This window comes from Jaculus jaculus, chromosome 18, assembly GCF_020740685.1.
Source record: "Jaculus jaculus isolate mJacJac1 chromosome 18, mJacJac1.mat.Y.cur, whole genome shotgun sequence".
In the NCBI taxonomy this organism is placed as follows: Eukaryota; Metazoa; Chordata; class Mammalia; order Rodentia; family Dipodidae; genus Jaculus; species Jaculus jaculus.
In genome coordinates, this window is record NC_059119.1 from 54912121 (window position 1) to 54928446 (window position 16326).

Here is a 16326-nt window from a genome sequence, read left to right on the forward strand (position 1 = left end):
TGTGCAATCTTCTGAACACGGGACCTTGCTGGAGGATGTAGCCCATGTGGGGTGGGCCTTGAAGGGTTATGGACCAACTGTTGTATGTACACTGTGGACACCTTGAACCAAGCCCTGTGCCATACATTTCCTGTTATAGTGAACTACACCCTCTGAAATTGTGAAACCAAAAAAAAAAAAAAAAAACTTCCTTAAATTGTTTCTGTCAGGTACTTTATCATAATGATGAGAAAACTTGCTAGAACAGGAAACTGGTTCCAGAAATGGGGTTATTGATGCAATAAATCCGATCATTTGGTTTTTATGTTTTCAGGACAAGTTTTGTGTGGAACATGGAAGAGTTTGAAGCTACAGGCTAGAGAAGCCACAGAATGCTGAATGCAGAGCTTACTGGGACATTCTGGTTGTAGCGCAAGATAGAATAGTGATAGAAATGCAGACTGAGGAGATAGCTCAGTCACCAAGCACTTGCCTGGTAAGCATGAGGATTGAGTTTCATCTCCAGAGACCACACAAAAAATAAAAAGCTGGGCAATATGGGCTGGGCATGGTGGCACACACCTTTAATCCCAGCACTTGGAAGGCAGAGGTAGGTGCACTGCCATGAGTTTGAGTCCACCCTGACTACATAGTAAATTCCAGGTTAGCCTGGACTAGAGTGAGACCCTACCTCGAAAAACCAAGGGGAAAAAAAGTGGATGATACCTGAGGAGCAACACCTAAGGCTGTTTTCTGGCATACATATATACATACACAAATATGCATACCTTTATTCTTTCCACAACACACACATACACAAATGCAGATAGTACAGTCTGTCTGGGCTCATGAAATTTCAGAGAACAAGGACCCAACTGGGAATTGGACTGGACAGGGGACATATGTATTAGTTTCTGAATTAAAGAACTCAGAAGTAACAAACTAATTTATTCGAGGAAATTTCAAGGCAGCATAACATTCAGGGTATATTTACCAGGTTTATCCTGAGAATGGGGAAGGAAAACAGCAATAGGATATAAAAAGGCATCCTGCAAGCCTGAGGCCACCTGCACAATACTGCAGGATATGAAGGCCAAAAAATAATGTGAGCAAAGGTATCTGCTACGGAGCTATAGGATTGTTTGCCCTACTGGGTTTTGTCTTGCTTTGGTCCAATCCTTATGTTTCTTTTGTACTGTCTCCCCATTCTTACTGTTTCTGGGATGGGAATATTTGCTTTGCCATCATTTCTTGGAAGCATGTACATTTTTAAAAAATCCTATAGGAGCTCATAAGAGTTTTTCTTTGCTTCTCAAAGGACTTTAGACCTCTGAGCAGAGCTATTAAGAGTGCGGGAACTTTTGAAGTTGAATGAAACACATTTTGTTGTGTGAGATGACCAGGTGCCTGTGTGGTCCAGGGCACACTCCCGCCAGCATGGTGTCAGACTGTGACAAGCCTTCTCTCATGGTGCACTGTGCCCTCTGAGAGTGTGATACAAAGTAAACCTTTCCTTCCTTAGGTTTCTTCTGTCAGGTCTCTAGTGACAAGAATCAGTGAGTTCCAGGTTCAGTGAGAGACCTGCCCCAAAAGACAAGGTAGAGGGGCCGCAGAGATTGTTCAGCAGTTAAAGGTGCTTGCTTGCAAAGCCTGCCAGTCCCATTTTAACTTCCCAGCCACGTACGTAAAGCCAGACACCTGGTGTTTGTTTACAGTGGCAAGAGACTCTGGCATGCCCGCACACATATATAAATAAGTTAATAGTGAGGTGGAACACAATCGAGGAAAACATTTTGTGCCCACATAATTGTACACACACACGGACACATACACAAACACCACACACAGAAAAGAGAGAAGATTAAAATTTTTATACATATATGGAAGTACTGTAGAGTATTAAAAATTAATGAACTAGAGCTGGAGAGATGGCTTAGTGGCAAAGTCACTTGCCTTGAAGCCTAAGGACCCATGTTCAACTCTCTAGACCCCATGTAAGCCAGATGCACAAGGTGACGCAAGTGCACAAGGTGGTGCGTGTGTCTGGACCTCGGCCTGGGATGCCAGTCTTACTCAGGAGACTTTCCTCCCTGTCCCGGTGGGCTGACCAGGAGGGAACTTCTCTCTGCTTTTGGGGAGACAGAAGAATGGAAACAAGCTCTCGGAACCCTTCCCTATCCAGCGGAGAGGTGTTGCTTCTGACAGGTGACACAAAGAACTGAGCATGTGCAGCTCGGCCCGTGATGAACTCCCTACCTTTGAGAGCTGAATGCTCCAAATGCAAGAAGTGAGCCTCTTCCACGAGGCAGAAGAGAGACCTAGGGTTTTCTCCAATCAGGGAGAAATATTAGGGAATCTGAACAGAGAAAAAGTCAGCCACGTTCTGTCCTTCAGTTTCACTGCTGGCAATGCTGAAGTTGAGGTGCTGGGATTGAACCTTGGGCCTTGTGCATGCTAGCCAGGCACTTGACCACTGAACTATATCTCTGGCCCTAAAGTTGGCATTTTCATCTTCTCCTGTCTCCCATGCTTCATTCCCCAATGCGTTCTAAGGTTGGGGGGTGGTAAGAGAGCTATGGTTGGTGTCCTTAAACTCCACAAGCATCATGACACAGCCATAAACTGTAACTGTCAAAGTCTATGATATTTGTGTTCTCAAGTGACATTGAATCATTTCTTTTCAAGTCAGTGAACAATTATGTTCTAAAGAACATATCTGCAAAGCACAAAAAGGATAAAGTATTATACAAAGGGCTTCTTTCATCGCTGGCATTAACAGTTTTACTTTACTGGGAACAGTGTTAGTCATGATCTGCAGAGGTTGGTCCCGGGCAATTTGAAGACAGGTCATCTTTATCTGAAATTTGCATGAGGGAAATGAATGGTTAATACAAGCTGTATAGAAAACACCATGTATGTATGTATGTATGTATGTATGTATGTAATTTTTTTTTCTTCCCTAGCTATGTGAGCTATTTATTCTGGTAAACAAACCAGGAAACCACAAATAGTGAGAAAGTCTTCACTCTCAACTACGAAGTCCTTAGTTACAAGCTAGGACAGGCAGTCTGACAAATGTATGAGGCACTTGGCTTCATGAGATTTTTGGCAAGTTTTAAACCTATTTCTTCACAATGAAGAAAAAAAAATTATGGAGTGGACTTCAACAGATTAGGTTCTGGGACAATATTCTAATTTTGTAGAAATTAGTTCCTAAATATTAATATAAATAATTTTCAAATATGAGTAGCCAAAGAATGAATCTTTAAAAATGAAGCATGAAAACATTCATTATCTTCAAGTTACCCTAATTATTTCTTTCATAAATGAACTGGTAAAAAAATTTCCTCTTGAACATTCAATTGCTGAGAGGGTAAAAGTTAAATTCTACTAAAACCCTAATTATTGCTATAGTCATTATCTCTTTATGACACTGGTCCTACAATGCCATTTGAATGAAGAAATTTATATTGCTTGTAGAAAATAAGGTTTTAAAATCAAGTAGTATTCATATTCAGATTTTTTAAAGTTATCAATTAATCTTCTTACCTTCATAGGCTGTTCCACACCAAATACAGTACAGATGTTCTTCTCTTAAATAACTAGTCAGTATCTGTAATTTTTCCAGGACCTAGAGTACACACATGCGTTAGTAGCTGACACGGAACAGACCTTGTCCAGAGTTAATTAGCCCCAGGCTTTAAGTCTTCTGCTACGTTTTCATAGTTCCCAGAAGGGTCACAGCAGAAGTAACATATCTGGACATGTCCGCTATCAGTAGCCACCTGAGACTTCCACCAGTCCACTAGACACTATATCACCGGTCAACATTAAGAAAATAATTTTGGGGGTTGGAGAGATGGCTCAGCAATTAAGGTGCTTGCCTGAGAAGCCTAAGGACCCAGGTTCGACTCCTTAGTATCCACGTAAGCTAGATGCACATGGTGGTACATGTATCTGGAGTTCATGTGCAGTGGCTGGAGGCCCTAGCGTGCCTATTCTATCTGCCTCTTACCCCCTCTCATAAATAAATAAAAATAAAATATTAAAGAGAATAGTTTTGGGCTGGTTATGATAACCAGGATCCTTACAGGCCTCTTCTACTCTCAAGAAACTACTCTCAGGCAGGGGAAGGTGAGTGTGGCCTCCTTCTTGGGTATTCACCAGGGGACTTCTGGTTAAGCAGAACATAGGTTTTGAAAATGCAATGGTGCCTATAAAATTTTATATTCACATAATCATTGTGGCAGATCTTCCTTGTTTTGAATAATCGCTCCTTCCTTATAGTTGTGTTTTCTGTTTGTTATGTGTATGGAGGGAACAGACGAGCACATTCCGGTCACTTTCAGAGGTTTACGGAAACAAGGGGGAAATTGTCGTTTTCACCTGCAGCTAATATTAGTCTCTACACCGAAGCTGAGGCAAGAGGGAAGCTGGAGCTGAATGGAAAACACAAAATTCTGATTTTGAGTTGGTAACAATCCTGTAAAACAGCAGTTCTCAGCTACGTCATTCTCCCTCTAGGGGAGACTTAGCACTGCTTGGAGATCCGTGCCCCCGCAGCTGGCACCTGCAGGGCCGAGACCTGGGGCCGGGCTACCCGGGCCCCAGTGCGGCCCGCACGGAAGAGTTACCCAGCGCTCGGCGCTCCAGCAACGGTGCCCAAGGTCGAGGCCCTGCGCTGTGAAGGAGAGAAACGGCGCCCCAGCGTACACTCAAGTCTTCACCCGGGTATTCGTCGTCGTCCTGCTCTTTTTCTTCTTCCTCTTCCTCAGCCTCCTCTTCAGGCCTTAACCAGTACCATGCCTCCCTGGGAACCTGAATATTCTGAAAAGGTGGAATTGTTCCCATCAGATGTGAGCTGAGCACAAGACATCACAGGCGCGTGTGTGCAGCGTCACTCTGTTCTGTGACAAACACTGAGGGCTGCTTCTCGGTCAGGTTCGGTAGCAGGGGCCACCAATAGGGCTTTAAAGTCCAGTTAGGTTTTTAAAAATTACTTATTTTTATCAAGCAGAAACACTGCATGGACCCTCATGTGTTAAGAGCCACTTAGAATTTTTTCTACTAGTTCCTGCTGGCAGACTAACAGGAAGATAAGCTGTAAATTCAAAAGTATACAGCTAAGCTAGGAAATCCTAAGTACTAGGACCTACACTTAAAATCCTGTGGAAACTTAGCAAAGTGAGACTGTTCTCAGCAAGCTACTCACAGACGATGGCAATTTTACCAGCATTTGTGAGTCCTTACATGAACTGAATTTATGTGTTTATTTACTGGTTTCTTGAGGTAGGTCCGTGCTCTAGCCCAGGCTGCCCTGGAGTTCACTATGGAGTCTCAGGGTGGCCTTGAACTCATGGCCATCTTCCTACCTCTGCCGCCCGAGCACTGGGATTAAAGATGTGTGCCACCATGCCCAGCAGGATATTTTTTTAAAATTTTTCTTTTTTTTTCTTTCCATTTTTAACATTATTAAATGATTTTATTTGATAGTATTTGCTAAAGTAAAATGCAAAGATTTTTTTTTAAACCACTTGAATCTGAAACATAAGCATTCCACTCTAGTTTTCCAAGAGACAGGTAAGGTACTAAATGTGAGCTAGAAATAGGTCATTTTAGTTAGTCCAGTGTTCCACACATTCCAGACTCAAGTAATTGAAACTCAAGCTGAAAGAGAACTAATTATTTAACTCCCAAGATGAATTAGATAACTCAGATTCTATAGTAAGCGTCCTTATTGTATTAATTACCACAGGTAAGTGATATGATTGGATGAAAGTTTTAATGGAAAAAAGGCCTGACACTAGGCTTTGAGTTCCTGTTACTTCAGGTCATACTGCCTATCAAAGCAGTAGGGAGAGAAGCCAGTAACAGCTTACCTTCTGGGCATCCAACTGCTGACAAGCTCGCTGGCTTCTTCTAAGATCTCCTTCCAGCCTCATTTCATCTTGTTTATTTTTAAGTCGCATCCTAATTGAAGGAAAAATTGTATAGTAATATCAATATTCTCTTAACTAATTTATACACCCAAGTACCAGATAATGAGGATTTGAACCAAAACGGGTTCAAGCACAGGGTTTTACCGAAAGTCTTCCGTCGCTCTTTCTGCTGCTTGGTTTCTCATGTGCATCTTTCTTCTGTGGTTTTCTAATTTCTCCTCTGCTTTGCGTTTTAATAATGATTCGTGACCTATGCCACTTTTCCCTGATCAAAAACAAAATTCTAATGAAGAACTTACTGAATATTTTTACTTCCAAACATGACAATTTAAATGCTTAGAGGCTTGGGGCTGGAGAGATGGCTCAGTGATTAAAGGCACTTGATTGCAAAACCTGATGACCCAGTTTTGAATCCCCAGTACCCACATAAAGCCAGATGCACAAAGTGGCACATTTGTCTGGAGTACCTTTGCAGTGGTAGGAGGCCCAGGCATGCTAATTTGAAAATAAGTATTAAAATAAATGAATATTTTTAAAAGAGTAAATACTTAGGGATTAAATAGAATTCCCACTTGAGTATAAGCACTCAAATTCATTTCATTAAAATGAAGAGAAGGGGCTGGGGAGATCACCCAGCAGTTAAAGGTACTTGCTTATGGGCTGGAGAGAGGGCTTAGTGGTTAAGCACTTGCTTGTGAAGCCTACGGACCCTGGTTCGAGGCTTGATTCTCCAGGACCTATGTAAGCCCGATGCACAAGGCGGCACATGTGTCTGGAGTTTGCAGTGGCTGGAAACCCTGGCGCACCCATTTTCCCTATCTATCTGCCTCTTTGTCTGTCTGTCTGTTGTTCTCAAATAAATAAATAATCAAAAAAGGTACTTGCTTGCATGCCTAGGTTCAATTCTTCAGCCACTCACTTAAAGCGAGACATCAGAAGGTAGTGCTTGGCATTCACTGGCAGAGGCAAAAGGTCCCAGTGCACCCATAGACACACCCACACACATGTGCAAACAGATGCATAGGTAAATAAAATGACAAGAGAAAACACAAGGGTTTGTTTTTGCTGTTTTAAGGTCAAGACAAAGGGCTTGACTTCACCCAGGACATTTAGTCTCGTCTCCTGACACAGCAATGCCACGCAGTTTTAAAAATTAGTGTAGCAGCGTCAACTGCTTTATTTTCACAAACACATGATCCATTTTTTTCTTGAGTTCATCTAAAGTTAGGCAAAAATTTTTATGAATAAATCTGCTTCAGAACATTTTTTGTGTGTATATTCATAACGTGTGATGTGGTGGGTGTGGTCTGTCTATGTATAGAACATGCATGTGTGATGCATGTGCCCCGTGTGTGTGTGTGTGTATGTGTGCGTGCGTGCGTGTGTGCGTGCGTGTGTGTGAAGGCCGGAGAAGAACACTGAGTGTCCTATTCTACTGCTATCTTTTTTTAAAAAACTATTTATGTATTTGAGAGAGAGCGAGGAAGAGATAGAGAAATAGACAGGGAGAAAGAGGGAGAGAGAGAGACAGACAGAGAAAGAGGGAGAGAGAATGGGCCTCCAGCCACTGAAAACAAGCTCCAGATGTGTGCGCCCTCCCACTTGTGCATCTGGCTTACGTGGGTCCTGGGGAATTGAACCTGGGTCCTTTGGCTTTGCAGGCCAATACCTTAATTGCTACACCATCTCACCAGCCCAGCTGCTCTCTTTTTGGGGGTGCTGGGATCAGAAGCAAGGTCCTGTCCATGCTAGGCAAGCATCCTGCCAATCAGCTACTCCTGAGCCCACGGTGCGTGGACAGAATTTTGCTATGTAACTCAAAGTAGCCTTTACCTCCCTAAATTTGAGGACTACAGCTACACACCACCAGTCCGCATTTTTATGATTTAAAGTGCATTTTATACTCACTAAAATTTAATCTTTCACCAAACTTACATTATTTATTTTTCTACAAAATATAATGTTCTAAAAGATTTTTAAGGTTTAACAATTTATTATGGGTTTCTTATGATAACGTATAGATATACATACATGTATATATACATATAGATAACATATCATAAAATGTACCAAGGGGTTGGAGAGATAAGTGGTTAAACACACTTGCTTACAAAGTCTGACAGTCTGTTTGGTTCCCCAGTAACCACGTAAAACCAGATGCACAAAGTGGTATATGCCTCAGAAGTTTGTTTGCAGTGGCAAGAAGCCCTGGTACAAATTTTCTCTCTCTGGTTGCAAAAAAAAATAATAAAGCTTACAAAATAAAACACATTAAGTAAATATACATGACAGATCTAAGTTAACATTACTGAGAAATATGCTAAAAAAAATTATATACTTGTGCTGGGCGTGGTGGCGCACACCTTTAATCCCAGCACTCGGGAGGCAGAGGTAGGAGGATTTTCATGAGTTTAAGGCTGCCCTGAGACTACATAATGAATTCTAGGTTAGCTTGAGCTAGAGTGAGACCCTATCTTGAAACCTCCCCCCCAAAAAAAGAATTACATACCTGTTTTGACATGGAGAGGAATTGGTTCAACAATACCACCTCCTAAAAAAGGTAAAAAAAAATAAAAACACAACACAAATTAGGAATTCTACCTCAAACTTCAGGTTGGAATAGTATGCAGCTTTACAATGTTCTCTAAATACCCTCTCCCAGTTTCAATGGCACTCCAAACTGAAATCCGGTAATCAGTTACCTCCACTGCCTTCAAATACCAAGTCCTTCACAAGACTCACCCAGAGCCCCTTATGTAGTTTAAGAATGACCATGTTGATACAACAGGACCAAGATGAAGACAAAACAATTGTCCTATGTGAAAACTGAACAATTCCTAATGAGAAAAGAATATAGAAGCTACCACAGATACTTAGGCACTTTAATAAATAGTTTTATTTTGTAAAAGGAGCGTAGAGCTCCTCCCACTGGATGGTCACTCAGCTCCCAGGTACAGAGCAAGCAGGGCAGCGCCCCAGCATCCACACTGGCGACTTCCTGTCTTTTGGCCATTACTCTTCTCACCCTGTCATTTGCCATCATTCTTTGCTGCCTCCAGAGTAAGCCACAGCCACGCCTCTAGTGCCTTAAGGCAGCACGGGATTGATAAGCAGCTCTTGCTGGCAATGTGTGTTATTTAAAATGGATGTGTGTGGGGGGGGGAGGTGCTGGAGGGATAGCTTAGCGGTTAAGGTGTTTGCCTGCAAAGCCAAAGGACCCTGGTTCATTTCCCCAGGACCCACCCACATTAGCCAGATGCACAAGGGGGCGCATGCATCTGGAATTCGATTGCAGTGGCTGGAAGACTTGGCATGCCCATTCTCTTTCTCTCTCTCTCTCCCTCTTTCTCTGTCAAATAACTAAATAAATAAAAATAAAATATTAAAATGGATGTGGGGGGCTAGAGGGATTGCTTAGTGGTTAAGGTGCTTGCCTGCAAAGCCAAAGGACCCAGGTTCAATTCCCCCGGACCCATGTAAGCCAGATGCACAAGGTGGCACATGTGTCTGCAATTCGTTTACACTGGCAGAAAGCCCTGGCATGCCCATTCTATCTGCCTTTTTTTCTCTCTCAATTATATTAAAAAAAATTAAAAAGGATGTGGGAAGATACACCTTTTCTAAAAAGATCATCAGCAAAGAAAGAGAGAGATTGAGAAGCTTGTTTCAATTTTTTTGTACACAGATAATACTTAGTGTCATCTTTGGTCCCCATCAATACATCCCCACTGGGTCCAATTCTGAATGCGACTTACCACTCTTGCCAAGAGCCTGGCCACTTTTATACCCCATCTTTTGAAGCAAAGCAAACCCTTTGTTTTCACAGCCTAGTGCATTCTTCAACCCAATGTCACGTCTTTCCCGTTCTTCCTCTTTTAAACTCTTCTGCCTGCTTTTCAGGTTAGCTTCTTGCTGCTTTTTTTCTTTTCGATGGGCTTCTCGGATCTGCCTCAGCATGGGGATTCCTGGTCTAATATCTTCTCTGAAAAACAAAGGAAATGGCTATTCCAGATGGGCAGTGTTTTCCCATGACCTTGCCAGCCTTTCGGTTGACAGCAGTATTTCAACACTGCTGTGATGGTCACCTTGACCATCAGCATGAACAGTCAGTTATCCATAAGAATGGCTGCTCTAGGGCTGGAGAGATGGCTTAGCAGTTAAGGTGTTTGCCTGCAAAGCCCAAGGACCCAAGTTCAATTCCCCAGGACCCACGTAAGCCAGATGCACGAGGGGGCACATGCGTCTGACATTTGTTTGCAGTGGCGGGAGGCCCTGGTGTACCCATTCTCTCTCTGCCTCTTTGTTTCTTTCTCAAATAAATAAATAATAAAATAAAAATAAATAAATGAATACTTCAGGTTATGGGGGACATACATTCACATTAAAACTACCACAGAGACATTGCTTCAAAGAAAAAATACACTAAGGGCTGGAGATAGGGCTGAGTGGTTAAGACACTTGCCTGCCAAGTTTAAAGACCCAGGTTCAATTCCCCAGTATCCATGTAAGCCAGATGCATAAGGTGGTGCATGTGACTGAAATTTGTTTGCAGTGGCCAGAGGCCCTGGTGCACCCATTCTCTATCTGCTTCTCTCTCTCTTCCTCTCAAATGTGTAAATAAAATAAAAAGGAAAAAAAAAAAAAGAACACAACGTCTTTTTTTTTTTTACAGTCAGGTATGTTTTAACATATTGTAACATTAGGCCTGCACATTTACTTACTGGACATTAATGAAGGAATCAGACATGTAGTCCTCCTCTTCCTCCATGTTCGACTTCATCTGGCAAAACGATGTACAAGTTTAATGCAAGACAGCAATAGGCGCAGAGATCGCCAGTATGGAGAGGCTCCTGGTCACGGACTTTCTCCAGAACTCTACCTCATCCTCAAATGCCTTTTGAACATCATTTGTGGAGCTCTCGAAATCAAGACTCCTAGATCCAGAGAATCACCACGTTAGCGTCATCCCTTCCTGCCTGACCTGCTATCAAGCTGCCAATGCTTTCTCCATAGAACCCCACACAGACGTTTATTCTTGGGCAGTATGACTATCGCCTATCACAACAGGTCCTAACTGGCCCTTGTGCTTTTGGCTTCCTCCACCGCACTCTCTCCAAAGTGTGTTTAATTGCTTGTTGTTTTAAGTATACATTGGACTAGATTTACTTCTGTTTCAGACCCTTCAGTAAACTTGACCTTGTAGGCGATGCAAGATCACATGGGTCACGTTAACAAAGTGGAAGGTGTCCTTCATAACGTAACTGACTCCTGTACGTGTTATTCAAGTCATGTAGGGTTCTCATTGCGCTCTGAACACAGCACAAGGCTTCCCCTAGGTCAGGTAGCCTCTTCCTCAACAATCCATTTTGAGGGCTGGAGAGATGGCTTGGCAGATAAGGCACTTACTTGCCTGCAAAGCCAAAGGACCCAGGTTTCATTCCCCAGGACTCACGTAAGCCAGATGCAAAGGTGGCACATGCATCTAGAGTTCATTGGCCCTGGTGTGCCCATTCTGTCTCTCGCTCACTCTCTTTCTCTAGCTCTCAAATAAATGAAAAATTTTAAAAGTCCACTTTGACTACTAAAGGCCTCTATCTACTCATCTGGAACTTGTATCTTGCTTAGATGTGAATATTTTGGAAGTCAGTTCCCATCTAAAACAGTTAAACACAATGCAATCATTAGTTGTTACAACGTTTAAAAAAATGATCAATAATTATCTAGAATAATGCTCCTCAAACTTCTTTGTATAATGACTTGCCTTAAAGGTTTTCTTTAAAAATGTAGAATCGGGGTTGGAGAGATGGCTCCGTGGTTAAGGCACTTATCTGTGAAGCCTGAGGAACCCAGGTTTGATTCCCCAGTACCCACATAAGCCAGATACACAAGGTGGAGCATGCATCTTATTTCTAAGGAAAAAAGGGGGAGAGAGAGAAGAGGAGAGGAGAGACAGAGTGCACGCACCAAGGCTGCTCAGGGCTCTCGGACGGATCGAGCTTAAACCCGAAATAAAGCTCCTGGCCCTAGCATACGTGTTTGGTTCTCCTTGGGGGTCACTGGGGGGCGCCCACAGCTGGGCATAGCACCCGCATGGCCCTCCCCGGCTATAAGTGCCCCCCCACACGCGACCACTCACGGTATGAAGGGCCGGCACACCTGGCCGCACTGTCCAGCGATGGCCTGCCCGCCTGGGGCTGACCACCTGCCCGCGGCCTGGTTCCCAAGGCGCCGGAGAGCGCGCCGCGCATGCGCACTCGATGGGCACCGTGCGGCGGGCGGGGCTAGACGGTGTGTGCCGTGTGCGCCTGCGCGGAACAAGTCGGCCTTCCTTTTTTTTTTTTTTTTCCCTGTCGCGCATGCGTCGTCCCCTTGCTTCCGGCCGGCCGGCCGGCATCTGGGAGGCGGGGCATCCGGGTCCCTGGCGGTGGCGGCGGCCGGGAGGGAGCTGCGCTGACGCCCTGACTGACTGGCCGGAGCCCGGGGGTGAGGGGTGTCGGAGCCCGCAGGTGCGCGCGCGCGCGGGCCACGCACCCCCCCACGCCGCGCCCGGGACGCGCTCGGGTTCCGAGCCGCCGCCTGGTGCGTGGACAGCCCCCGGGGAGGCCTGCGGCGGCGGCGGCTGTGCGCCGGGCGCGGTCCCCGGCGTCCCGAGCGCGCGGGGCCTTCTTCCCGGGCTGTGCGCGCGGACGCTGCCCGCGGGCCGCGGTGAGGACGCTGCGCGGTCGGCCGTGGTGGTGCTGGGAGGGTGGAGCCCGCAGAGGTGCGGTGCTCTTTTCCGCGCGCCCGTGCACCCGAGTGGGTTAAGGACGCTGCGGTTGGCAGGGCATGGTTCTTCTGGAATCAGGCCTTCCCTTAGCAGTATTTGCATTTTCCTTTCACCCCAGCGTGCATTCCTATGAGCAAGCACAGATTTTGAATATTTTATTTTTATTAACTTATTGGAGAGAGAGAGGATGTGCGCACCAGGGCCTTCGGCCGCTGCTAACGAGCTCCAGATGCGTGTGCCGCCTTGTGCATCTGACTTATGTGGGTCCTCTGGCTTTGCAGGCAAGTGCCTTAACTGCTAAGCCATCTCTCCAGCCCCGAAGCACAGATTTTATTTATATATGTGTGTGTGTGTGTGTGTACACATTCGTTGAACTTGACATTCAGCAAGATTAAAAAAAAAATCTTTACACGTATTTTTAATCTGTTGTTTTCAGGCGTGAATTAGAAACCTCAATAATGGAGTTAGCTCACAGCTTATTGCTAAATGAGGAAGCGTTGGCCCAGATCACTGAGGCAAAGAGGCCAGTGTTCATCTTTGAGTGGTTGCGCTTTCTTGATAAAGTCTTGGTTGCTGCCAACAAGGTATGGTATTTAGCTCTCCTGCCTCCACTGGATTGCTATAAAGACATTGTCACACATTATGTATTGGAAAGGTTGCAAGTGACCTGTTGAATTTAAGTATGTTGTACTAATGAGAATTGCTAGTCTGTCCTTATTCAGGGACAAAACCCAAACCCTATTTAAATTCACCTCATTGGCCACTTCTGAAACCTAGCAGGGCAGCTCTGTGTGACTGTTTGGTGTCGCTTCTTAGCTGTCAGTACCTGAACATGGTCTCCACGCTGTCTTACAACCCTAGTATCTTCACATTTGTCTATGGAAATGATTATAGGCTTTTTTTTTTTTTTTTTGTCTATAACCCCCTTCCTACCTAGTCTTTGATTCATGCTTACAGTCCGCATGTTTTCTTTTTTTATTTTGTGTGTATGCGTGTGTGCGCCGTTGCCTGTTTGTATGGCTTTAGTTGAGGTTCAAGAGAGTCAGCAATGGGTGCGTTCGTTAGTAATCTGAACCCAGAAGTTTACACGCTCTCCCAGATCTTCTACATCTGTATGCATGCAGCATCACATGTTGCAAAATGCCCAGAAATATCTTTTATTTGATCATCTCCATCTTTTTACATGACTGATCCTCCACCTTAAAACAATTGCCCGCTAGGCGTGGTGGCGCACACCTTTAATCCCAGCACTCCAGAGGCAGAGGTAGGAGGATCACCATGAGTTTGAGGCCACCCTGAGACTACATAGTGAATTCCAGGTCAGACTGGGCCAGAGTGAGACCCTACCTCGGAAAAAAACCAAAAAACAATTGCCTTTTTATTTTGTTGTGAGATTCATATACTCAAAAGTTTGTATTTAGATTATTAAACAGCATATGCATGTCTGTGCCCCTTCCATCGAAAGTCAAATAGATTACTATCATCCCTTCCCATATTTTTAAAAGATACTATCTAATCTTACCATTTTACTACCAGCTCTAGGACAATCCTCAGTGTGGTAGTTTGAAGTAGGTGTTCCCTACTAACTCATGTGTTCTGAATGCTAGGTCCCCAGCTGATGGTAATTTGGGAGTTGGAGTCTCCCCAGGAGGTGTGTTGTTGGGAGTGAGTTTGAGTGTCATAGCCAGCTTCCCCTTGCCAGTGCTTGGCACATTCTCCTGCTGCTGTTGTCCACCTGATATTTGCCAGGAGGTGATGTCCACCCTCTGCTCATACCACAGTTTGGCTTTTCCTGGAGTCTTGTAAACAAAAATAAACCCTTTCCTCCCACAAGCTGCTCTTGGTCGGGTGCTTTGTGCAACAAACACAGAGCTGACTGCAACACCCAGAAACCCAATTTCTTTTTTTTTTTTTTTTTTTTTTTTAATTTTTATTAACATTTTCCATGATTATAAAATATATCCCATGGTAATTCCCTCCCTCCCCACCCCCAGAAACCCAATTTCTTGCTCTACCTTTTTCATGTTTAAAAGTCATCTCAAGCTGGGCGTGATGGCACCTGCCTTTAATACCAGCACTCAGGAAGCAGTGCCAGGTCAGCCTGGGCTAGAGGGAGACCCTACCTCCAAAAACCAAAAAAAAAAAAAAGAAACACCACCAAAAAAAGTCAGTCCGAGGGCTGAGGTAATGTAGCTGTCAGTAGAACAGTTGCCCAGCATGCGCAAAGCCCTGGGTTTGTTCTCCAGCACTGTGTTAACTCACCTGTGGTCCCATGCTTCCGTCCCTGTAGTGTTCCCTATATTCGCAAATCCATAGTCAGGAAATGAGCCTGGGAAGACATACAGAATATAGCGCATCTCTGTTAGAACTCTCATTCAGAATGTAATGTGATCTCTTCTGACTTCATCTTCTACTACTTTTTAATCTCTGTTCCAGCTGACCTTACCTTGCTGTCCTCAGGTATGTTAAGTGTGCTCCAACCTGAAGGCCTTTACAGTTTTTTTGTCTCCTCTGCCATATGTTCTATAGTAAGCACTTACATAGTTCAGTTCGTGTGTTTACTTGGTAAACTTTGTCCTGCCTTAGAATGTAAATTGTAAATACAAGGAATATTTTGTTCACAGTGCTTAGAGTAAATGCATGGCATGCAGTAATTTTTTTTTTTTTTGTTAGTGAGTGAGTGGATTTGAGATATTGATTATGGGTGGATGTGGGTGTATGTTCTGTTGCTTAGGTCTCCAAAATTTCTTGTGCTTTCCTTTACTAACCTGTAACTTTATAAACTACCGAGTCTGCTTTTACAGGGGAAACTGATCTGGGTTCTACACCATCAGTTGTCCATACACCTCGTATTTTGCATCCTGTGACTACGGTTTAATTTCTTATAATGTTGATCTGGAAGCCTTTTGGATCAGAGTAGCCACATTTATTGGAGGCTAAGTTGTTTTCATTGGAAGGGAGTGAGGAAGATTTAACCTAGGAAAAAAGGATCGTTTCTTACTGAAGTTTTCATTTATGGCTTATGCCATACTGTGATAGAGATTTTAGTTATTAGAATGCTGTACAGTTAACTATATTTTATTTTGACTAGAAGGTTACAAATGTTATATGAAAAAAATGATTTCTTTTTATAACAGACTGATGTAAAGGAAAAACAGAAAAAACTTGTTGAACAATTAACTGGATTGATAAGCAGCTCACCTGGACCACCCACACGAAAGCTATTAGCCAAAAATCTTGCAGCCCTTTATAGCATTGGGGATACTTACACAGTTTTCCAAACGCTAGATAAATGCAACGACATTATCAGAAATAAAGATGATACCGCAGCCTACTTACCAACCAAATTGTAAGTACTTACTTGTAGAGGAACCACTGAGTTTTATTTGTTTTACTCAGGATAACTAACTTAGGGCCTGCTGGCCGTGCAGACCCCAGGTGGGTGGAGCCTGAGCCCATCACTGATGGTGAAACTCTGACTGGATCTGAGGAAGGGCCCAGCTTCCGTGTGGTATCCATTATCACCGGGGCTTTGAGTCCACTTCTGAGAATTGCTGTGCTTTTAGCAGTGGTGTTAAGGGTCTTTTGATAAATTTGGGTGGAAATAATATTTGCCTGAAACAAAGAAAGGTATTGAACTTC

The 16326-nt window shown here is 43.9% G+C and overlaps 2 protein-coding genes across 6 annotated transcripts in view; one reads left to right on the top strand and one right to left on the bottom strand.

The window, feature by feature from the left end:
• Window positions 1-744: 744 nt before the first annotated feature.
• On the bottom strand, window positions 745-12167 carry Gpatch11 (G-patch domain containing 11). 5 transcript variants are annotated; one of them, XM_045137559.1, is made up of 9 exons: window positions 12055-12167; window positions 10640-10852; window positions 9674-9900; window positions 8428-8469; window positions 6063-6183; window positions 5859-5949; window positions 4693-4806; window positions 3529-3610; window positions 745-2836 (listed from the first exon to the last, which is right to left on the bottom strand). In XM_045137559.1, the coding sequence occupies exons 2-9, from the start codon at window positions 10696-10698 to the stop codon at window positions 2781-2783; spliced, it is 792 nt and encodes a 263-aa protein (XP_044993494.1). In that variant the 5' UTR covers window positions 10699-10852; window positions 12055-12167; the 3' UTR covers window positions 745-2780. The 5 variants fall into 5 exon arrangements, 4 of the variants coding, with proteins under 4 accessions (XP_044993494.1, XP_044993496.1, XP_044993495.1 ...); XM_045137561.1 differs by having other exon boundaries at window positions 12075-12161; XM_045137560.1 differs by having other exon boundaries at window positions 10640-10698; window positions 12055-12148.
• Window positions 12168-13120: 953 nt separating this feature from the next.
• Heatr5b (HEAT repeat containing 5B) overlaps window positions 13121-16326 on the top strand; it is a 71405-nt gene continuing 68199 nt past the window's right edge. The window contains exons 1-2 of the mRNA XM_004660101.2: window positions 13121-13268; window positions 15822-16033. Coding sequence (XP_004660158.2) covers window positions 13143-13268; window positions 15822-16033 — 338 coding nt within the window. The 5' untranslated portion in view covers window positions 13121-13142. The remainder of the gene's footprint in view (window positions 13269-15821; window positions 16034-16326) is intronic.